Source organism: Callospermophilus lateralis, chromosome 10 (genome assembly GCF_048772815.1).
Source record: "Callospermophilus lateralis isolate mCalLat2 chromosome 10, mCalLat2.hap1, whole genome shotgun sequence".
In the NCBI taxonomy this organism is placed as follows: domain Eukaryota; kingdom Metazoa; phylum Chordata; class Mammalia; order Rodentia; family Sciuridae; genus Callospermophilus; species Callospermophilus lateralis.
In genome coordinates, this window is record NC_135314.1 from 42,768,375 (window position 1) to 42,792,744 (window position 24,370).

The 24,370-nt window shown below is 40.9% G+C and overlaps 1 protein-coding gene across 1 annotated transcript in view; it reads right to left on the minus strand.

Annotated features, from left to right (window-relative positions):
* Window positions 1-24,060, minus strand: part of Etv5 (ETS variant transcription factor 5) — a 57,596-nt gene extending 33,536 nt beyond the window's left edge. Inside the window, exons 1-5 of the mRNA XM_076867513.2 lie at window positions 23,951-24,060; window positions 20,751-20,869; window positions 20,535-20,622; window positions 20,355-20,402; window positions 20,211-20,261 (exon numbers count right to left, since the gene is read on the minus strand). Of these exons, the coding sequence (XP_076723628.1) occupies window positions 20,211-20,261; window positions 20,355-20,402; window positions 20,535-20,622; window positions 20,751-20,795 (232 nt within the window). The 5' untranslated portion in view covers window positions 20,796-20,869; window positions 23,951-24,060. The remainder of the gene's footprint in view (window positions 1-20,210; window positions 20,262-20,354; window positions 20,403-20,534; window positions 20,623-20,750; window positions 20,870-23,950) is intronic.
* Between the last annotated feature and the right edge of the window lie 310 nt (window positions 24,061-24,370).

Consider the following 24,370-nt stretch of genomic DNA (forward strand, 5'->3'; position numbering starts at 1 on the left):
TGTAATCCCAGACACTTGGAAAGCTAAGACAGGAGGATTGCAAGTTCAAAGCCAGCCTAAGCAATTTTGCAAGGCCCTAAGCAACTTAGCAAGGCCCTGTCTCAAAATAAAAAATAATAATAATAAAAAAGGCTGGAGATGTGGCTCAGTGGTTAAGTGCCCCTGAGTTCAATCCCTGGTACCAAAAAACAAACAAACAAAAACAAAAGGCAAACAAAACTACTTCATTATTTTCTTTTACAGACAGGGAAATAAGGCTCAAAGAAATATGCCATAGTAAATGCCTGGAATTTCCACCCAAGCAGTTCTTAGCCATTCCATTCCATTACCTCCCAGATGGAATCTGATAGGAAAAAGACTAAATCAAAAAGGAATTAAAGAAATAGGAAACGAGATGGAGAAGGAAGACAAACCAGGAGAAGACAATGTAAGAATTACTTTTTGCCACTGCCAAGGCTGTATCCTTATGTCTCCTCTGCACTGTCCAGTAGAGTTACACCTCAGACACTTAATTACACTCAAGAGTGAACACCTTCCCCTATCTGCAGGACACCAAAATGACTAGGATCCTCCTTCATCCCTATTGGCAACTAACTTTTCTGACTCCAAAAGCCTTCATTTTTCTTTGCAATCCTTGCCTCTTGTTCTAATTTCCACTTAAAAGGTCACATTCTCCTTTTATACTCAAGTTGATCAAAGTCTTCAGCTCATTTAGACAAATGCAGGCACTCTGGAAGACAGCTGCTATCTTCTACAGCTAGTCACTAACTAAGCAGACTCCATACTGTTGAGTGGGTGCTGTCTCTCACACCAGAAACTCTGTCCTTCCCTAAAAATGCTTCTGGATAACCTCTCTTAATGCTACCTCTGAGGCAGGAACACTTTGAATACCTATTTGACAAGGACTTTGTTAAGGATCCTTGCCAAATTTCATAATATATAAATGAATATTATGTTATATCTATATATCTATCTTTATCTATGTATATCTATCTATCTATACATATGAATATATATAAGTTTCTGCTTTTCAGGAATAGAAATGCCAAGGGCAGTTAGTAGATAAGATTTAATTATTTATTTATGGGTATGCATTACAAATATGGTGGACTGCTTTATACCATAACATTTTAAATTTCGATACGGCTGGGCATAGTGGTGCATGACTGGTAATTCCAGTAATTTGGGAGGCTAAGGCTGGAAGACTGAGTTTGAGGTCATCCTTGGCAACTTGGCAAGATCTTATCTCAAAATAAAATAAAAAGGGCTGAGAGACAGCTCAGTGGTAAAGCTCCCTGTGTTCAATCCCTGTACTGCAATCAATCAATCAATCAATGCCTCAATAACAGGACCGGTAGAATACCCCTTCGTTAAATCCCCAATACAGCCAAAAAAAATAAAAATAAAAAACTTTGGTGTTTATGAGTGAACGAACATAATTTCCTAGTTGCTCTTCATATTACACTAGGGAGCTCCTTCGAAAATTTTTCTGATACAGAGATAATTTTTAAAAAACAAAACAAAAAAAAAAGGCTTGATCCTAGCCAATGCAATAAGGCAAGAAAAATAAACACAAGGCAAAAGGATTAGAAAGGAAGAAATATAATTGTCATTATTCAAAGATAGTTTGGTCGGTTACATAGAAAATATTAAAGTATCCACAAAGTTTAAGAACAAGTCTAATTTTGCAAGGTCATTGTATATAAGGTCAATATAGAAAAAGAACTATTTCTATATCCAGTATCCAAAACAATATGAAATTTAAAAAATAATTCCTAATAACAACAAGAACATCAAATATCTAGGAATACATCTAATAAAAAACATGTAAGATGCCTATACTAAAAATTACAAAACGCTAAGAAAAATTAAGAGACTCTCAAAAAATGTAAAAATGTATTGTCATGGATTGGAAAGCTTGATATTATAAAGAGATCAATTGTTCCAAAGTTTCTATAAGTTCCATGTAACCACAAACAAAATCTTAGCACTACATAGAATTCTGAGAATGAATAAATTTCAACTGCATGAACATGAATGAATGTCACATATATGTTGAGCAAAAGCATCCAGACACAAAAAGTTATACACTGTATGCATCCATTTATATAAAGTACAAAAGGAGATGAAATTAATCCATTAAAGCAGGACAGAGGTTACTTTCAAGTGGATAGGGCATAAGGAGACTTCTTGTATTCTGATAAGCTGTTTCCTGATCTAAATGATTATAATGTTCATGAAAGTTCATTATGCAGCTGTACCCTTATGATTTCTGTTACTTCGATTGTTTCTACTTTTTTAAAAAAAGCAGCTCTGTCCTGTCCCAATGACATCATTGAGTTAATGCTAAGATTCCTCAAATTTTAGAAAGCTTTTCTACCATCACAAAAGAAAAATTATCTTCCAAAGAAAATAACCCAATTATTTTAAGATAGAAAAAAAGACAAGCTGGTCCATTCAAAAGAAATAATAATTCTCTCCACTGGGAAAATTTTTTTCCTGTCCACAAGTACAGGCCTGTGGACGCTGTCTAGGGCAGCTACCCTACATAGGATTAATAGCAAACTTCACCAGTACAGCAAGGGGACATGAACAAGGGGAAGCACTTATGTTAAATGTTATGATGAATGAAAGTTTCATTCAAAAGGATTTTTTTCTTAAAGGCAAAACCTACCTTGACTAATAAGAATTTCCTTTGGTGTTTCAAAATCATCTAAGTTTCAATTTGCCACAGACTTTGTTGTGAATACACGAAACATTTATGTAGCTACGGAGGAGAGTAAATGAAATTGCTGATCAGTTAAACTGCAGTCTGAGGGGAAGAAGGCCTAAACCCACCCTGACTTCTGCTGCTCTACACAGAGGCTTTGCCTGCCTTCTACCAGTTGTCCTTTAGATTTTGTTTTAGGGTTTTCCTCCTCCCTTCTTCAGTTTCATTACCTTCACGTGGGACAGACTCATCTTTTCCAAATCAGCTGTGTGAGCCTGACCTTGGGAGAGGCCCTTATTTGGTCACATTCACAGCCATGATCCTCTTACTTTACATGGAAGGTTGTGTCTCATGACAGAAGTTGACCAGAACACCAACACCTGCTTCTGAGTGGCATGCCCATGAGGTTGTGTCTCAGGTGGCCAGTGTCTGCTCCAGAGCCTCCGATAGCACTTCAGAACAAATGTGATGTGGAATGTATTCAAACAGTCATGGCCAGATATTATTAGGATTCCAGACCATAATCCTAAATAAAGTGAGGTAGGTTGATTCCTAAACATACTACTATCTTGATTACCAGCTTGGGGGTCACTGCTTCTCAAACTGCTACTATGGCACCCATTTCCCTCTAAGGGAAAAACCATGTGCTGTTTAGTCAAGAATTGGGGGTGGGCATCTAACCATACTATTTTTTGATGATGTCAGGTGTAGAGAACATGAGGAAAGAAGGCAAAGGAAAGACTATCAAGCAGAGAGACATGTGAATATAAAAATGACATTGGCAAAACAGAAACCAAAGGACCCAACAGGAAAGAGTAGTGTGGCCTCTTCCTTGATGGTTTACCCTTAACTTGTCTAGCATCCCAAAGACCAGAGGGCTTTTAGTGACCAGAGGGAGTATTCTCTGGGGTCTGTGATTTGAAAAATCAAAATAAAATCAAAAGTCTACTTTCTAACCTTGTCTTGCCTTTTCTTAGCTCTGGCCTTTTTTGATGAATTGTGAGACAAAGCTCATACAGCTAATAGCAAGGAAAAAAAAATTGGTGAATAGGATGAGGCTTATTTTTTAAGTTCTGCCATATTATTAGAAGTAGTCAGAAATGTTTTTCTATTTTAGGACCAAGTAGAAACTCATTTTAGGCATAAAATTTATTATTATCACCATATTCTTTGTGATTGCTATAGCAGCACTAGTGAATGACAATGGAAGTATATAATACCCTGTTCTGGGAACAATAAGGATCACAAGGAGAACACTAAGTGAGTGGATTGTTTCTGGCAGTTTAAAACAGAGTATGTGGAAAAAGGGATGTCTAAGATTTCTCAAGCCAATAAGAGGCATGCTCAAACTCATCTGAATGGTTAGCATTGATCCTGCCTGGCAACAGGTTTTGAAAATAAAAAATGGAAATACCAATTTTAGTCAGGGGGTACACGTTCTAAAAGCAGAACTGGAGGAGGTACAGGGGAAAATGCTATTTCAACATCTAACACACTGAACCTTCGTAAGCATAAATTCTCAAATTTAATGTAGTGAAAAATCATTAATAAATTGTAGGATCAACTACTAAACAAGCTGTGTTAAAAAAAATAATAATAATGAGCCCCCCACCCCGAAAGCCCCTCACCCCAAATATGCACAAACTATTTGGGATGGGTTTAAAGGGACTCACTCTGTTCTTTTAAGGTCAGTACATACATGGATGGGAAAAGTGAGAGAATCAACAATATATTGTATTTCCAGGCCTGAGATCAGCATTTCTGAGTGCTATTTGCATTTCTATATATCCTTTTAAAATGTATCCTAAAAAACTTGACAACTATAAAATAACTGGCCAGTACTCTTGAAAAGTCAGTGTTATGTGGGCAAAATTAGTAGACTATTGTAGATTAAAGAAGATATATGAGGAATAAAATAAATGCAATGTGTGGATTCTTCATTCAATTTTAGGTAAAACAAACAAACAAACAAGAAACGATAATATCAACAGCAGCCATAAAAGACTGTTGGGAACAACTGGAGAATTCTGAGTATTACACCAAATGACATGTAATTTTCTTAGGATAAAGGGAAGAATGTCCTTAATCTTTGCAGATGTGCATAAAGTACATGGGGGTGAAATGCCATAATGTCTGCAACTTGCTTTCAAATATTTCAGAAGGAAAAAAAGGATATATACAGAAATCAATGAAGTAAATGTAGGAATCTGTCTTAAAAATAAATCCAATAAGACATATTATATTCCATTTCCTCTAAGAAATGGAGAAAAAGCATTGAGAGAGGGAAAAAATCCTGTATTTTATGGTTGACTAACATGTCAAAAGCAGAAGTGTTAAGAACTTCAAACCCATGCATTCACACATGAAGAAAGCCACCCTTGGCTTGTTACCAAATTGGAAGGATAATACAACCCTGGGAATCTAAAATTACACAAGGATAAATGTTGGTCATACTCTAAAGTCTAAGCCTGTGGTTCTCAAATATTTTGTTGGCCTTGGCCCACTTAAAAGGGCAAGGAAAACACCCTAGAGATGGCAAAAACTGCCACTGCTCCCACTGTGACTATTTCCTGCTGCCAACATTTGATTGCTTAAGTAAAAAGACTGCTTAAGTACAAAATGACCAGCCAAAGTAACAACCATCATTAATTCCATATATATATTACTGATATATAACAGGAACTAAAACATATGTCCAACTCAACACCATAAAGCATTCTTGGGGAAAAAAATTCATTCTTTGTGAATATATATTCACAAGGTTAGAACATTATCAGAAAAGCTAGACAATGCATTAGATTTTATCTCCAGAGTCCTCAAGAGAGCAAAATACAGTTATCACCAACTGTGAAGGTTAGCAGAATTAAAAAGAATTCAAGGTCTCTTTCTTGAGGTTCTCCCTCATTCTCATCCCCCAAGCAGCTGGCTTGGCAATTTCTGTCCCTAATGGCTGAACAGGACCAAGACTAGGGTAAGGAAACAGAACTTGAATTGGGTGGCCAAGACTTCTGCTGCTGGGCCCTTGGCGGGAAAGGCACAAGAGGTTCTGAGGCTCCGACTGGCCCAAACTAGCTTATCAAGCTGAGGAATCAGAAAGGGATATGGAGCTAAAGATCTAAATTGTATTGAAGAAAGCATGCTGGCCTTGGAGAATCCCTTGTGCATTTATGCCTTAGGAACCAAGGATGGCAGCAGGAGTATGGGATGGAGTCAATGTCTGAGAGACACTTGGTACAGTCAACACCTACGCAGATACACCCCGTGAGATTTCAGGGCAAGTTCATTCTGCAATCTCAAACTTCAAGAACAGAAGCATTTGTCTTAGGCTAAGTCCTACATGAAGAAAATAAGGTTTCTACTCTGAGATAGAGAATTAGTAGGTATAGAGAAAGATTGCTTTAGGATTGGCACAGTTGTAGTACTCAGGATTTTAGATTGATAATTAACCATGGCGGAGGGAGGAGGTTATGGTGGGAGGAGGTTATGATGTTGATTATTCCAGGTATTTTTTCCAATTTGTCCTGTTTCTCGGCAAGGACCAAAAGAACTGACCCTCATGGTATATTTCGGGTATATTTCGGGGTTCCAGAGTATAGGATTAACCATGAGGTTAAAGTCCTTTCTATATGGCGATATCACCTTCTGTACAATAAATAACCCACAAGCCAAATTAGGAACCAATGGAGCTAGTTCCTGGAACATTTGGCTACAGGAATCAGATTTCTCCTATGCAGTGTGAAAAAAAACTACACTCAGCAAAAAAGGCTTCGATAATTGGTGTGTGGACAAAATAAACCCCACTCTATTGTTAGAATTTACTCCCAGAAATTTGGGTAACACAATCAGCTCCAGGAAAAAGACTTTAAACTTAATATCATGATACAGGCAAGGGGAAGAACAGATCCAACAAAACGAGTTAGGGTTACACTGGTATAGGAATAGCACCAACCTAAGATCAAGATTCAAGTTTTTGAAGTTTTAATGACCCTACATTAAAAAAAGCTGGGGAATTCCAGAGTGAAATGATAACCAGTGCAATAAGAGCCAGGTCTTACTACAGTGGGAACAGAAGTGAAGTAAGGGGACATCTCTTATATCTAAGAGCAGTTGAGGTTATACCAAGTGTTGGGAAATTCAAGAACCAGAACTGTATTTGGGGGGAACAAGCCCAGGAATTTCTCTAGTGAACTATTAAAAAAATGCTAAGCACTTTGCTTGAAAGACAGTGTAGAGACTGTGTCTTCAGAGAACCCACTCTTGATATATAAACGGGGTGACAGAAACACACAGTTGTTAGGAACATTGGAAGATTACTTTGGAATTCTGAAAATGGAAACCCAGGGTCCCTGAATGTAGGACTTAGAAATTAAGGGAAGGAAAAGGAGCTTAGAAAATAACTGGACTAATTTTTCAAGAAGCCCCCTGAGAGAGAGTGAATTTCTCCCAGTTTAGAGGAATTAAGAGTTAGTGATAAAATTTCCCCCACCTAGGTTTAAAATTAGACAATTTAACCTGAAGAGGTTAAGTCCATGAAGCCATGCCCTGTAAGCCTCTCTCCCCTCCCCAGTTTATCCCAGATCACCCTTAATCTCCACTGTGGAGTTCAACCGATAACAGCACCGTGGGTCTAAATTGTGACATGTATGAAGTATTGGGTTTGTAGAACATCACTTCCTCTGGGAAAATGCTGGAGTGTATAGAGTTGTTCTTTGATGACAAAGTGCTGCAGGGTGTATGTTTGTTTTAGGAGTGAGCCATTTCTAATTTGGTTTGCATAAAGCCAGTGTTATAGTTTTTTTTTTTTTTTTGTATAGATGGACTCAACATCTTTATTTTATTTATTTACTTTTGTGTGGTGTGGAGGATCAACCCGATGCTTCACGCATGCGAGGCAAGCCCTCAACCAGTAAGGTACAACCCCAGCCCCAAAGCATGACAGTATTTTATGCCCTTATTGCTCCTTGGAATGTGAACTATATGAGATGCAAGATAGATACAACTATGGAAAAGCCCAGCTCTGAAGATGCCAAAGCACATCAGCAATTCAAGCCTCAGGGGCCCCAGGTCCTAGCTTCCATTAGACCCTCGCACAAAGCCTTTCTGGCTGGAATCACAGCAGGAAGAGATGAAAATGGTGGCTTTGCAATCACAAAGGCAGATCAACTTCTTTGTGGGAAGAGAGATTGACTTGACAGGGACATGTACTCTGCAGGAAGGGGATTTCTGGATTTCTAACTGTTGGAGGCATTCCTAACTGTTGGAATCATATTATTTGAACTATGGTGTCGACATTATCTAGTGATGTCATTTAACATGGGGGACGGGAAGGCAGTTGGGAGAGTTGCTTCTGCTAGGCCCAGCTCAAGGATCCAGCAAGAAATTCCTTCCTTCCCCCTCCACCATTTCTCATGGCCTCTTCAAGCAACAGCAGCAGCTAGCTCTGGAGCACATGATACCTCACAATCACATCATCAACTCTGAAGATGACACCCCCAATTTTCCCCATGAAAGTCCGCTTAAGATGTCACTGAATTATTTACAACTACAACCAAACAGGTGGATAGTACCACTCAGACTGACCAGAGAAAATGTGGGAGGCACTCCAAACTCCAGGGAGAGTTCAAGACTTCCCCCATCTTTTATTAAAATTAGTTTTCATTATAGTTGTACATGACATTGGGGTTCATTTTGACATAACCAGATAAGCACAGAATATAATTTGCTCTACTTCAGTCCCCAGTAATTCCCCTTTCTCCTTCTCTCCCCACCGCCCACCTTTTTCTTGGGGGGCAGGAGGCATTGAACCCAGAATACTTTACCACTACACTACATCTCCAGCCCTTTTAATTTGTATTTTAAGCCAGGATCTTACTCAGTTGCTTAGGGCCTCGCTAAGTGACTGAGGCTGGCCTCAAACTTGCAATCCTCCTGCCTCAGCCTCCCCAGTTACTACCTTTTTACTCCCCTTCCAGAGATAAGAAACGTTACCCAGGTTAAGGATGACACTCAGGCCCTAAAGGATAGACAGTGGGACAAATGGGGAAGGGAAGCTTGACTAGGAAGAGCAAAAGTGCTCCTCAAAGCTGTCTACCCCTCCCAATGCACAAGGCTAGAAGCCATTTCCACCCACTAAAGGTTCAGAGGGTCCAGGGAAGAGCTTGGGGTAATGGGTTCTGCACAGAGATGCACAGACTGATCTACTGCCTGTCTTCAGAACAAAAGAGCCATGAGGGTGACATACGTTCCAGTGTCAAGTTTGTCAGAGTAGAAAAGCTGGCATGTTCTTGGGCATCAGCTAGGAAGGAGGGTTGCTAGGAGGATTTTGAGACACTGGCTTTGTCCTTTCTTCACCTCTATCAATACTAACAAGAAAGACACAGGTGATTTTCAAAGGCTTCTATTCTAAGTCAGGCTAAACAGAAGGAAAGACATTCTTTGTATTAATGTTCTTTCTTCCCTCCTCCCAAAGAAGTGGTCATGGAAGTAAGAAGAGCCCACTTTGTACATATGTACTAAATCAGGAATGTCCTGACTCACAGATGGTAAACTGTGAGTAAGAATGATTGTCTAGCACTGAAGTGCTCTCTCCTTCTTAGTACAAACTGCATCTTTTAAATAGTCATTTCCAAACAGAAAAACTGTTATCAAGTAAGGAAGAAAACTGAATGCCAACAGTAGGAGAGACTTTTTTTTTTTTTTTTTTTTTTTACCTAGATGAACTAGTTTCGGGTTTACTTGAAGTTCATACTCTTTCCAACAGCATTGTACTTGAAACAACTTGGATCTATGCAGCCTCTTTCCTTCCGAGGACACATGTCCTAACAATCCTAACAATTTAGAATTGTTGCTTTAGAATTCTAAGAATGGGAATCCAAGAGGGCTTGAATATAAGAAATTAAAGAGAAGGAGCTTAGAAAAGAACAGGGCCAACTTTGATTAAAATAGGGCTCATGTGTCAATAGATATGGATGGAGCTCTTCCACAAGAGAATTTTTTTTTTTTTGTGTGTGTGTGTGTGTGTGTGTGTGTGCAGAATGATTATTTCTAATTAAGAATCACATCCCAGAACTTGTGGGCCTTGGAGAAACCAAAGTATTTAACAGTTTTAGTAAATGGCTTGTCCACATGGACAGATCTAACTGAAAAAAAAAAAAAAAGCAAGATAAAAATAAGGAACCCTCCTCCTATCCCCGCTTCTGATGCACTACCCCCTTCCACTGTAGTGGGCTGGGGCTTTAGACTCAGCCACAGAGCTTGCTTCCATCTGGGGTGTTGGTTACTTTTGTGCATATGACATTGACAGGAAAAAAAATGTGACTGACTGACCTGATTACAACAAAAGGAGGATCTGAGCATCCTCAGACCAGCTTACTACTTTTCCTTGGATGGCTGTTCAAAGAGTTTTAATAGTAACATTTACCAACCATAGGCAACTGTTTTCATTTTCAAGACTGAGAAAGAGGTCTGAGGAGAGCCCTAGTCTTCTCACTCCAGCCCTGCTATGGTGGACCAGGAAGGGCTGCTCGGGTGGAACACACCACCTACATAAGGGTAACAGGGCATTTTTCCTGAAAGGAAAAAAGAAGGAAGCGAAACCAAACCTTAAGCTTTATCATCCTTTCTACACTTACTTCCAATTTATACAATTCTCTTCTAAACTGGCACTAAAATGAAATGTAACAGTACTTGAAATAGCATTTAAACCCTGTGGAAAATCTTATCTTCAACTTCAAATTTAAAATTCATCCTTAAAATCTGACAGGAGAAAATCCAAACCCTAGAGGAATCAGCTTCTCCTTCCAAAACCATTCCCTTCTGTCCGCAGCCCTCCTCCTACTAGCAGAAACTAAGAAAGTGAGCAGGGTGCCTGGACTGTGCCTTGTTCTCCAGCACATGCAGTCTTACTGGAAGCATTAAGTACCAGCTGCACAAAGTTTAAATGAAGCCAAGGAGCACCTGACTAATGTAAGCATCCAAAAAAAAAAAAAAGAAACAGAAAATAAGAAATAGGGGCTGGGATTGTGGCTCAGCGGTAGAGCGCTCGTCTAGCGGGCGGGACCTGGGTTCCATCCTCAGCACCACATAAAAAAAAAATAAATAAAGGCATTGTGTTGAGTCCATCTACATCTAAAAAAATAAATACTAAAAAAATAAGAAATAGCATATTTTTTTCCTAAAGTCATCCCAAGGACTCTTAGAATTCAGGTTTTGAGACTCAAAGAGTTACTTTCCTACTAGTGAAGAGGCTGGTATTAAGCCTATTGGAAGATGTATTGGGAAGAGAGAAGAGAGAATGTAGTCACGTACAAAATACATTTCCTAGGTATTGACTGTGCAGAGCAGGTTGCTGTAGCTGAGTTAGATACAAACATATCATAGGGCCTCTCTGCTTTTGGAGACACCTGGAGCCTTAGAAACATTTTTTCCCTATTTCAACAAATGGAGATTGGAAGCAGGGACTAAATTTAATATTCATCAAGATACAGAATATGTTAGGCCCTACGTGCTTTTCTCAAGAAATAAAATTCTATGGCTGGTCAGGAAAGGAAGAAAAGAAGAGAGAATTGAGAAGACACAGAAACTTTCTGGCTCAAGATATTCCTCAATACAGTGTAGTCACCCTCATTCAGTTTTTCTCTATTAAAATGCAGATTAGGAAACTTGGGGTGGGCTCTGGATGTGGTCTTCACTAAGGGTGACCATGGGCAAGAGACATCCCCCTCTTCCATTCTACTTTTTATTTATGGGAAAGTATAAAAACATCCTTGTCAAGTGCTCTTCCAGGCCATTACAAAGCATTTCCAAGCACTCAGCTAAAAAGTGTTTATGTAAGCCAAGTTCCCCTCAGCTCCAGTGGAGAAACCCCCTATCAGCACCATCCTGTACAACCAATATCTAGGGTCACCTCCTGACACATTTCAAACTCTCTCACAAAGGACAATCTGCCCAGGCCTGTTTTTTTTTTTTTTTTCCAATAAGGAAGGGAAAGCATGCTTACAAGATCAATTTACAGCAAAGGGAATCTTTCAGGGAAAAAACCTTATGACAAAACAGAAGTGCAAATGGCAGTATTATCATTGTGAGGATGTAGAGTAAGCACTAAAAAGGGATCCATAAAATCCTGAGGAAAATGCATGGAATCATTACTATTAAGTTTTGTTTTGCTTTTTAACTGACTGTTCTTTTGATCCTTATCACATAGCCCTGGGCTAGCCCACACAGCCCTTTGTGGGTACTAGCTAGCTGAAGGATTTTTTTTTTTTTTTTTTTTTCATACTAAGGACTGAACCCAGAGGTGCTTAACCACTGAGCCACATCGCCAATGCTTTTTTTATATTTTATTTACAGGCAGGGTCTCGCTAAGTTGCTTAGGGCCTCACTAAGTTGCTGAGTCTGGCTTTGAACTTGTGATCCTTCTGCCTCAGCCTCCTTGAATTGCTGGGATTACAGGCACAACCATGCCCACCCTGAAGGATGTTTAATGGTGGACACTGCTAAGGTGTGTGTAGCCCTAGAACCTGGCCTGGTTCCATGTGAGGAGAGGTCATTCTGGTTTGGGGCTTGATCAGAGGCTGGGTTCTTTCTGGTACTTCCTACGATGCTCATTCTGGGAGGCAAAGTATTTGATTAGTGCCCAGGGTAAGGGTTGCAGCCATAGTGAGATTCCCCTTCAGCTGAATAACCAGAGTTTGCGTTTTTATAAAATGACATTTATCCATCCACAGTGGGAAATTAAACAGGAAACGCGGCCAAAGAATAATTACAGCTTTGTCAATCCAGTGTTAAAATCTTAAGCAAGAAGTTGGGCACAGTGGCACCTGCCTGTAATCCCAGCAACTGGGGAGGCTGGAGCAGAGGGATCATAAGCTTGAGGCCAACCTCAACAACTCAGCAAGACCCCATGTCAAAACAAAATAAAAAGGACTGGAGATGTGGCTCAGAGGATCAAACCCCTGAGTTTGATCCCCAGTACCACACACACAATAAATTAATAAAAATAAAAAAAATAAACCTAGTCAAGAAATATCCGTGTGTGGTAAGTTCTTCAGGCCTGGAGTGAAGAGCAATAGAGGTCAGAGCCCAAGGGCAGGCAGGAATCTTCTGTGGGGAGTTAAAGCCACAACTCCAGGGAAGGAGATAAAAGGATAATATCCTCAGATCAAGTCTCAACACCTCTCTCCAGGGGAAGCTACCTCTATTATCCTGCCCTTTAGATAGCTAGTCTAAAAAGGGAGACAAGATGGGGCCAATAGGGAGAGGACTCGTGGCCTCCTGAGCAGAGGAGGCCCTTCCCTGTAAATGCAGCCCCATCAGCCTGGCAGCTTGAGGGTTAAAGACAGCACTTAAAAGAAAACTCAAACTCCATTAAGCCCAGGCTTGGAGAACAGGGAGCAGCAGGGAAGCCAAAGGAAACTAATTTTGGAGGCTCTCCAAGCTGCCAATCACAAGCATATTTCTAACAGTCCCAGTGTTGTTTGAGTTGGTTGTTTTTCCACAGGCTGCACAATGGGGTCTGGTTATTCATTGAAAAAGTCTGCAAGTGAGCCCCGCCCTCCATTCACAACCAATTTGGAATGCTCCATTCAGGCAAAAGGGGGAGTCTGCAGCTCAGCTAGCTAGGGCAGACCTAACAGTGCCCAGCGCCCAGCTGTCGCGGCAGGGACGCTTGCTCGCCCAGTGTGCTCTGTTTATGTAAGAAATTCAGACACTGCAGGGGCGCCTGCCTGCTTTGCACCCTCCCTAGGATCTAAACAGCCAAGACTTGTTGCTGAAATCTGCAAGGGTGTGCAAATCTGCTATAAGTGAGGTCGGGAAATGCCCTCTGGCAAAAGGGGAAAGGCAAAAGAAAAACTATCATACACAGCCCAGTTCAGAAGCAGTCCAGTTCAGAATCAGAGTGTAGCTTCCAGCTGAGAAAAACAGACTTCACTGATATTTCTCCTGCCCCTGGGCGAGCTGGTTTGCATTAGGAGACAGCTCTCTCTGGAAGCCTGCCTCTCTAGACTTTCTTTCCCATTCATTGCCAGTAGCTACACTGGGAGCCACCTGGCTTCCTCCCAGGGGAGAGGGATTCTGGAGACACAGATTCTCTGGCTGCAGAGAAGGGGGCTGTGAGTTCCCTATTAGGACAGTTTCACAGTGCCTTTTCTTGGCTTTGGCATGGTTTGGAAGGGTTTGGAACACCCTTTGAATGCCCAGGAGACATTAAAAGAGAAGAATGTGCAAGTCTGGGATTGGACGGTGAAATTTACTCCAAGATTTCCAAAAGTACAAAGCCAAAAACTGGTTTGGTTTCTTAGAGATTTTTTTCCAAACCTTTAATAACTGCCCCTAGGGAGAGCTGATGGAGCCGGTTTGACAACCACATTTTATTTCAAGGAAAGGCATATTTCTTTATGAAAATCAAATCCAGGAGATAACTGAGTTCACAGATTGTGTCTTTCTTTTTCTTTCTTTCTTTTTTTTTTTTTTTCCTTAACACATTTGGCTGTTTTTCAAATGTCCTCTGAGGTCTTTCTGACTACAATCCCCACTCCATGCCTTGGTGGTTCAGGAGCCCAAACTCAAATTCCTGGCTTTTTAAAACCTAGATTTAAGCCTCCTTCTTGGAATCTTTCATCCTCTGCTGCAATTTTCCTTATATACTTGTTCCTTCTAATCAGGGAAATCTCCTTTATTTGCTAGGCAGGTTCCTTTCACGTGGGGCTCTTCTCCCTTTAACATCTGAGTTGCTAGTCCATTTCATCTCCCCAGCAGGCCCAAAGGTGCACACACGCACAACTAGGGGCCTAGTATCTCACCACTCCTTTTAGCAGAGCCTAGAGGAATAGGACAATGATAGAAACTGACGACCAAAGCCTCTGTTAAATGAGTTTGATGAGTTCACAAAATGAATTTTTAAAAAAGCAACCTAATCCGGTAATGGCATCAGCATGCCTGGCACTCATCCAAGAGCTGGGAGCTGCAACATGACAAGACTCTGAGCTCCTTGGAATCCAAGTAGAGAAGCACTGTGTGCCAGGGCACAGATGGGGCCCAAGCTGCCTCAAGGGCAGCCGTATGCCTGAGAGGGGGCCGTCAGTCTCTGAGACTGGATATGCTTTACCACCATTAAAACCCACGAAACATTGGAGGAAACAGTCTCTAGGCAAAGAATCAGGCACCCAAACTTATCCCACTCCCAGTAACTGAAGTCACAATACTACTCTTAGATAGTAGAAATGGCAGACAATACAAATTTTTGGCTTTATCAGCTACCTATGTCTTAATCTTGTAAAATTTAAGGCTATTAAAGGAGAAAGGAATGAACAGTGGCTTTAAAAAAAAAATTTAAGTTGTAGATGGATACAATACCTTTAATTAATTTATTTTTTTTTAAATGTAGTGCTGAGGATCGAACCCAGTGCCTCACACATGCTAGTCAAATGCTCTACCAGAGAGCTACAACCCTGGCCGAGTATTGGGGGCTTCTTGATAGATGTCAGGATCTTGTTGCTTCTGGAACCTACACAGGTGATCTGCCTGGAAGACAGAGATTATCTCCTCAAGTCTCCTCATGAAATATAAAGGACTGGAAAGGCTACCTGGTTTTGTTTTAAATAAGCCTAACTGAATCAAAGTTAGAAAAAAGCAGACTTTGTTAAACTTAGGTCAATAGGTACTTTAGGTCTTGAGTCCTTGAGAGTTAGAGGCTATCAAAACAGGAAGGATTTCAGATCATTTAGCAACCTCTCCAGAGACAAGGTAGTGGGGCTGCCTAACAAAGACTTTGAAAGTCACTCTGTAAAGTTGGACAATCTTTTCCTCATGCTTTCTTCAGCATTCTTTTCTTCCTTCTCCCTACCTAGAGAACCACTAGCTCCTAAAAAGTATAAACCAATAGCCTTGACTTCCTTATGCCTCTCCTTTGTGAAGTGCCCACAGTTCTCTTTCTTATCTTCCAAAAAATGCTAAAGACTTTAGGAGGATCCTTTCAAATGGAAATGGCCCTAGACCACAGAGCAAGTAAACATGAAGCTTTCTACATCCCATCAGGGTCAAAAAGATGTGCCTTGCCCAAAAGAAAGGAACTGATTATTTCTACTATATCTGCTTCCCATGTTAAAAGAAAAAAAAATTTTTTTTCAGCAGAATAATCTCACAGTGACACAGGATTAAGATCAATGTGTTTTAGGCTCAAGGGCTGTCATAACAATTAATCCTATTTCCCCAGCCATCTACTGCAATGTATTTATGAAAAGTTGATCTTATCAGTTAATTAGTCAGTCCTTAGGAAATTACTTGTACTTCCTTCAGTAGTTCCATTCTTTTTGAAACACAGGTCTAAAAAGAACACTTCAAGGGGAAAATGGGGTCATTTGAATTTTAGAACAAATCTCTAAATTGTATTTAGTATTGAGGCTATGATTTTAAAATAAGATTTTATCATGCTCTTTCCTCAGTATTAAATATTTTTGTTACTCAAGATCCTGATGGTGGTATTCACAATACCATCACTGAAACAAATGAGTGACATTTTAAAAAATAAGAAATGAAGTTCTGCATTTTAAAATTTTTTTTGTAGTTTTTTTTATTTTTATGTGGCACTGAGGATTGAACCTAGTGTCTCATACATGCAAGGCAAGTGCTCTGCCACTGAGCCACAGCCCCAGCCCTGAAGTCTGCATTTTTTAAAACTGCTATTTATATATGCCAAAATCTAGTATTACTCCCGTAAGTACCCAAGTAGTCAGTTCAGAAAAAAAAAAGAATGTAACATGTACTCCACCCCCACATTGAAGGGCTTTTGAGAACCAATCTATGACTTTTATTTGTTAATTCTGTAAAAATGTGTAGTAAAGATGTGTATATATGGATATACTGACCCAGATTCCCTGGTTTTGTAGTCTATATGATAATGTACGTATTTAGCTATACGTTCATTTATATAGATACACACACATTCGTGCAGTGACTTATAAACAGATAAAATATCTATATACACATTAATAAGTCTTTAAGGAAATATCAGTTTTAATAATTTTTCTGTTTTATAATTTCTTGCTCTCTTCCAAATCCTAAATGGAAAAACTTGAAGCACTAGATGTAATAGCTTTCTTGGGATCACAGAAGAGAATTGAGGTGTTGGACTAAATGGCTGGCAATCTCCCTAAGGCTTTCTCCTGAGAGTCACCTCCAGGTATCTGAAATGATGAGAGAGAGTTTTGAATCCATTGAGCCTGCCCGTAGCCTGATTCTGCAGCTCTGTGAGAGTTTCTTAAAAGATGTTATTGTAGATTTTTTTTTTTCCTTCTCATTTCACCTAAACCTATTTGCCACCAAACCAATGGTCAGTCTCTTCAGCTATTTGGACATTATATTATCTCTTCTGTAAAATGAAGGGGTGAGTCTACAAGGGACTTCCAGCTCAAACAGTCTAGGATTTTTAGGGTTACTTCTCAGGACCAAGGGACAATGGAAGGTACTGGCAGAACGCTTATAGTCCATAGGTCACACTTTCTCCTTCCTTGAATTTGACTTTTAGGAATTTGTAGTAAAAGATACTTCATTAATGTCTGCATAGCTAGAAGTAAGTTGGACATTTCCATAAGATTTACAATAGTTTCATTTATTCATATAACTCAGGGATGGATATCTATGGGCAGGGAACCCAAATCTGAAAAACTTAGAAAACATAATGTCTTTAGAAGTTAAACTTATAGTGTTTATGCCCCCCCAAAAAGTCATAATCCTCAAAACTGATATCCCAAAATAAAAAAAAAAAAAATTACTCACATTACTTAGCAGTTTTTTCTTAATACTTACACACACTCTCATGCATACCGGAAAATTAAATCAAATCATTTTAACAGGATAAGTTGACATTATCAGTGGTTACTGGTAAGAACATTTATTACAAATGTTTCTGATACTGTGGGAAAAAAGGTTTGCTCTTCCTGGCAATTATAAGTGTGGTTTACAATTCATTGATTGGGTGATTCAAACTAACTCCTAAGACTTCATTAAATTCCCTCCCTTGGAATAATCATGGCCTCTTCCAGAGATAACTAGAATGGAGGCCTCCAACACAAGGCTGTGGAAAGTCTTCCCAAAGAAGTAAGGGTTCTCTGCTCTGCCCTGCCCAGCTGTGGACTCTGGCAGCTCTTCTGGGGCTCTATGTCAGTCTGAACCACAGTCATACAGATCAGCCTGAATGAACAGCTCAAGGCCACACTGCCCCATAATGGCGCTCTTGCCCAACCTCTCAACAAGTAAACCTATTTAAATCTATCCTTCCCTAAGCCCATGTCAAGAAATAAGACTTAGAGGGGGAAAGAGCTATAAAGAGGCTTTTCTAGGCTGCAATTTTATCCTTAAAATATAGAAAAACTCAACTTTAAGCATTTAAAGCAAAACACAAAGTAAAAAAACCTCACACTTGGTAATCAGGGACATCTCCCAAAGCTCCTCCATTTAAGGTATGGTATTTTAATTACTGAACTTAGCACATTCTATTCACTAAGCAGGAATTATTTCTAAGGAACCAAAACACATTTATTGATTTCTTTGCTTTAGCTTGTTCTTCCAGATAAATATCTTTTCAAATACAAATCTTATTTGCTGACATCTTTCTCTTATGAACCGACCTTTGCTTCAGCACAGGCAATCATCTCCCTTTTAACTCTTTTGGGTTACAGAGAAACAAACAAAAGTGTCATAAAAATGTTTCAAAGAACCTCTGCAAAGAAAGCCACCTCCCAAACAGACTCTAGTTTATGTTGCTCTGAGCAAGAAATGGAAAGGCTGGGCCAAATTGTCAACACAGAACAAAGTTAGATTACAAATTCTGTCTTTCATTTTGCTCTCTCTCTCTCTCTCTCTCTCTCTCACACACACACACACACAAAATATTTGAATTATCTTTATTTAGCCTTTCAGCGGCAAGCTTCCCAATCACTTGAAAGCAATCAAAGGGCAATAATTAATAAGCGTTTCCTTTCATATAGAAAACATCCACAGCAAGCTACGACAAAGCTAAGGTAACCATGCATCTGTGTGTTAGTCTATTCCTTTTAAAGTTTCATGGCATTGTGCCTTGGACATAAGGCCTATCATTAAAGAATGTTTAGCTGGTACCTCTGTTCTTTCATTTAATAGATTTAAAATACCCAGCTTTTACTTAGACTCAAAGATACCCTCTCTCCCAGTGGCATTTTTACACACACACACACACACACATGCACACACACACAGATTTAAAAAGGTGGGAAAAATCTTGGTGCAAAATGAGAATTTGAATCCTTGCCTGGCTCAGGTGCTTGCTATTATAAACTATGACTAAGAGACATGAATTTTTCTATGATGCAACTCTCAAGAGAGACAGCATTTTCTCCAGGCCTCTCTTAAACCTGCTCATTCGCCAGTGACTAATGCTCTCTAGAGCAGCCCTGTGCTGCTCAAATTTCATCAGCCAGCTTTGTCCTTGATAGCTCTGCCTGGACCATAAAAGCTCCCAAACCTGTTGAGGACAGCCCCCCCACTTCAGGTCAAAACCAACTGTGCTCCTGTCAGCACCTAAAGCCATCTTTGGAACCACAAGCTGCATCTTATTATCTCAAGTAATGAGCACTTAATGACCATTTTAATAAAAAGGTTTTACTCTTATATGAACAGTAAAGTCACAGCAACTGCAAGAAAAATAAAATCAGGTCACTCTGTGACACCCTCTGATAGCTTAGCAGAAACAAAATTAACATGTTGAGTGAAACCACAATTAACTGGAATTTCCCATTAACTATCTGCTGCCTCTTTAAAAGAAAAAAAAAAAAAATCCAGATTCATCATTTGTATCAAAGGCTTAATGTATTAAAAAAAAAAAAAAGCTATAAGAACTCGGATGATTAATAATTGTTTGGCCCAGCATCTTATATGTCAGTTAATGCACAATTTTGAGATCAGAGCTTTGCAATATTCTTAAAAGTAAAAAGAAATTTAGGCCAGGCACAGTAGCATATGCCTGTAATCCCAGTTACTCAGGAGGATTGCAAATTTGAGGCCAGTTAGGGCAACTCGGTGAGACCCTGTCTCAAAAAATAAAAAATAAAAGGGTTGAGGATGTAGCTTAGTGGTAACAGTGCCCCTAGGTTCAATCCCCAGTACTGGGGCGGGGGAAGCTGTGGGGGCACTGGTAATGTAATAGTAGAGTGTCTGCCTAACATATGCAAGCTCCCAAGTTCAACCCCCAGTATGCTCTCCCTGCCCCTCCCCACAAACAAAAAAAAAATTTAGGATGAAATTATGTTCAGTAAATCTTGCCTGCAATAGAGTAGAAGCATTTCAGAAATAATTTCAATAAGAAATGAACAAAAGGTTTCAGGTTTAGTCTTGAATTATTAAAAGAAACTACATGCATACCACTGTCCAAATTGGCTTGGTATGGCTGAAAAGAATATTCTAGACATTGATGATCCCAAACCAATCATTTTCAGAACAAATGTGTCTTCACCAGAAAGGTACTTACAGTTATCAGACTGAAAATCTGGGACAAATTGTTCATCATCAGGAACTTGTGCTGAAAAAGAGATTTTTATTTTAGATCTTTAAGTTTTATTAAAAGGCACAGTAAAATGTTTTATATGGAAAATAGGACAGCCAAGAAACTTGCCTTCAGCTAACCAAGCCTCTTGAAGTTGACTGAGATCCTGAAACAATTCTGGAATTAAAAACAGAAGACCCCAGAATGAGGCTATTACTTCTGCAAAGGAGAAGAGGGGAAGAATCTACATGCTGCTATCACTGGGAGTGATATGAGGAAGACAAACAGAGGAGGGGAAAGCTTCACTACCTTCAGAATCATGAGCCAGATCTGTGTCCAAAAACTTCCTCTTTCTGTCAATCACAGGCCGCCCTCGACATTCCTCTGATCGAGATTTCTGAAAGAGGCCAACAAACAAGATTGAAGTATAGTAAAGAGGCCCAAAGGGAACTGACCCACTAACAAATGAGAAGACGACTCACTGAAGAGGGAGGACAAAACAAACCAAAAGCCACATAAACTTACCCCTGGGACCATAAAAGGGACTTGCTGATCATAAAACCCATCCATGGTGCTTCCAACGTCTCTAATATCACTTTGAAAGGTTTCAGCATTGAGTAATTTCTGGGGGAAAAGAGATCCTCCTGTAATATGAATTTGGGAGATTTTAACTGGGGGGTGGGGGGCAATGAAGCAATTTTATACTGCTCTTTCTTTAGGGTTGTACAAAATCACTACCCTTCTCTGAAGTACTTAAAAGCCCACTCAAAGTGTAAGCTTTCAAACCAACTTTGAACTTGATTAATGGTATCAAAGGTTCACAATGTACTCAGTGCCAAATCCATTTACCCAGTCATTATTGTCTGTCTGTCTTTCTTTTATCATTAAGATTATAGACTTGGTACTCCTTTTCCTCTACCAAAAAAAAAAAAAAAAAAAAAAAACCAACTAAACCAAACCCCCCCCAGAAAAAAACAAACAAACAAAACTCCCCCCAAACCAAAAACCTTATTTTCATCATTAAAAGGTGATCTCTTGATTCTCTGATATAGAAGATACTCCAGAGCATTTGTAGTAGGGTTTTAAAAATACAGTAACAAGAAGTAGAGAAACTGGGTTTAAGTACTCCAAATTATTGGCAATTAAGAATCTGACACACATGGTGTTTCTAAAAGTATTTTATAGGTCAGTGGTAAAAAACACTATGTATAATTCCAAGGAAAAAACTGATCAGAAGTATACTTATCTTCAGACACAACTCTTTATATTTAAAACCTAAACCTTCTGTCCAAACAGGTGTATGTCTGTAATGTCACAAATATCTCCATGGCAACTTATAGAGATATCTGTGGTATCTCCAACTTCTAAAAGAATAAAATATCCATGAAAAGAAATTGATAAACAATTTCACTGTATATATTTTAAACATATCTTTACCAAAGACCTTTAAAAAAGAATTATAATTTAAATTTTATTTTCTTACAGTAAGGTCAGATTTCCAAGACATTATCCACCCACCCACCCCCAGCATTAAACTCTTTTCATTCCTGGTATGTGTTGGGGCTGGGGGAAAAGACTGGGGTCAAATGCAAGATGAGAGAATGTTTCCTAATTTGTGAAAAATAAAGTAACAATATTTATTAGGAAGGTACCATTTCCAACTTTATTTTTTTCTCCAAATAAAAATGCAGTTAGGTAAACATAAAGGTGGAAAACATTAATTTCACTCACCCCAGACCTAAGCAATGCTTCATGAATAATTTCTTTAACTTGCATATAAATTTTAAGTGGGGAACTTTTTTTTTTTTTTCCAATGGGCAATTCCATCCAATTTGTTTTCACAATGTGGAACCTATCAAATTTTCACAAGTGAGCAGGATACAAGAAAACTCTTCACAGCCAGCCTTCTCAGCACTTGGCCAGAGTAATCAGATATTTTCAAAGTCAAAGGAAAGAAAGGAGCATAACAGTACAGTTCATAACTTCTAGAAAAAGACTGCCGCCATCCTGCCTGCTTGCTTTCCTAACAGGGCAAAAACGTTCGGAATAAAGCCTCTCTCAAATGTCACCAACCCGTATAGAAAATCTGAGAAATCTTAGCATTGAGTTGAAGGGCATGAAAAAGAGTTCTCTGTCGCCTTCGAAAATCTGTCTGATTAAGTCGTGGCCTTAGGAATTCTGTAAATGTCTATTGGAGAAGGGAGACAACGAAGAGAAAAGCTGGGAGGGGGGTGAAGAGACATTTTCATGATGAGAATAAAATTTTCTTTTAAAATTTTAATAAAAGAAACTGCCATAAACGAATCCAAAGCAGCTCGGAGGATCTAAAGCAGCCCTCAGAGTTCAAGGACTAGAAACATTGTGTTCAAAGTATTTTTTAAAGCCTGAAGGGAAGGCTCGAGTTCATCCAGGAGTTTAAACCACTTCCTTTGTGCACCCCCCCTCCCGGGTGCCCCCAGGAAAACTTCAACACAGCGCAGCGGCTCGATGGAGGCCCCTCCCCGGTGGCGCGCAGCGGGCCTGGTTTTATGAATGGGAAAGCGAGCCGCGGCCGCCACATCAGGTAGAGACTGTAACTGGATCCCTAGCGCTGGGCCCCATTCACAAAACAAGACACACTTCCACCCAATTCCCAGCCTTCCCCATTCATGAAAACTCCTTCAACTGCGCCCCCGCCCCCACTCCCAACGCACGCCCAGCCTCCGACGCAGGCCCCTCACCCCAGCGTTTTAGGAAGAAAGCTCGATGCTTCATTCACAAAAAGGGAAAGGGAGGAAAAAAAAAAAAAAAGCCGCAGGGAGCAGCGAGCCAACGAAAGAAACCCGCTTCATTCATAAAGTCACCCACATTCATAAAAACGAGGTGCGGCACCGTGTGCTACCCACCGCCCCCAATTTACCCCCTCCAACCCCAAACATCTCTCCTCCGCACCCCATCCTCCACCAGGAGTTCGGTTCCCCGCTCCCTCTGAAAATGCAGCCGGACCCCAAATCCACCGTGAGGCTCCAGCATCTCTCCTTCCCCGCTCCGCTCTGTGTTTCTTTCTACCATCCCCAGGCCGCAGTTCTGGCGCTCCTGGATTTTCTCAAGAGTCGCCGCGGAACCCGGTGCCCTTACCCTGCTAAGAATTGGAGTGGGGGACTGGGTGTCTACTTTCCAAAATCTGAAACTTGCAAGAGCTGCATAAGTTCCTGGCCGACCCCCAAACCCGCAGGCTGCACATGCCTATGTCATTTAACCCTTCTTGGTTTTTTGGTGTTGCGGGGGGTGGGGGGGCACCTCTCAAACATTCAGCCTCAAGCTGCTTCCCGCCCCCTCCTCCTAACTGCAAAGCTCCGCCAAGCGTCTCTTCTCGCGAGCCTCCAAGTCCCCTCAGGGCTCCCAGATCTCCAGAGACAGTAAAGCCCCGCAACTCAGTGTTCCCCCACCTCGATCCTGAGCCCCGCACCCGCACCTAGCGCTCGGGAGCGCCTCCCCCGCGATGTGCGGAAACCCGCTCGGCTCGCGCTCCGGAACCGTTAGCCGCCCCCGCCCGATGCCTCCCAGGAACCGAACCGGACCGGGCCGCTTGGGGGAGGGGCCAGTCAGCCCCCGGGGTTCACCCCAGATGTGCACCCTGACTTTAGGATTCTGAATCAGCCAGTGAACTCTCGCCGTCTGGGCCTTTCGGACCCGTTGCAGGACACACCTTGTGATGCCCCTTTGCCCCCTCAACGCCCACTCACCTGAGGATGCTGCTCTCTGCCCCTTGCAGCGGTCCCGGCGGCGCAGGCGCGCTCACGCACGCGCGCACCGGGCCTGGGCGCCTAGGCAAATGACTGGGTCGAGCCGCTCCGGAGACGCTGAACCGCTCAGTACACCAGCGGCTGGACTCTGCGCGGCAGCTGCCAACCAGGCTGGAGCGCTGGCCCGGCCCCCAGCAGCCCCCTGCTCCGCCCGCTGCCATTGGCCCGCGGCCCTAACCCAGACTCGTTCCCATTGGCCTGAGGCCGTTCCCGCGGCTGTCCATCACTTCTTGTTTACCCTGTCTTCGGGCAAATCCTGCGGAGCCGCCCCACCAACTCCACCTCCTATTGGCCCACGATAGGTCTTTCTCCACCCCCTCAGGGGTCTGTTTTACATAATTTATGCACCGGGGGCCATTG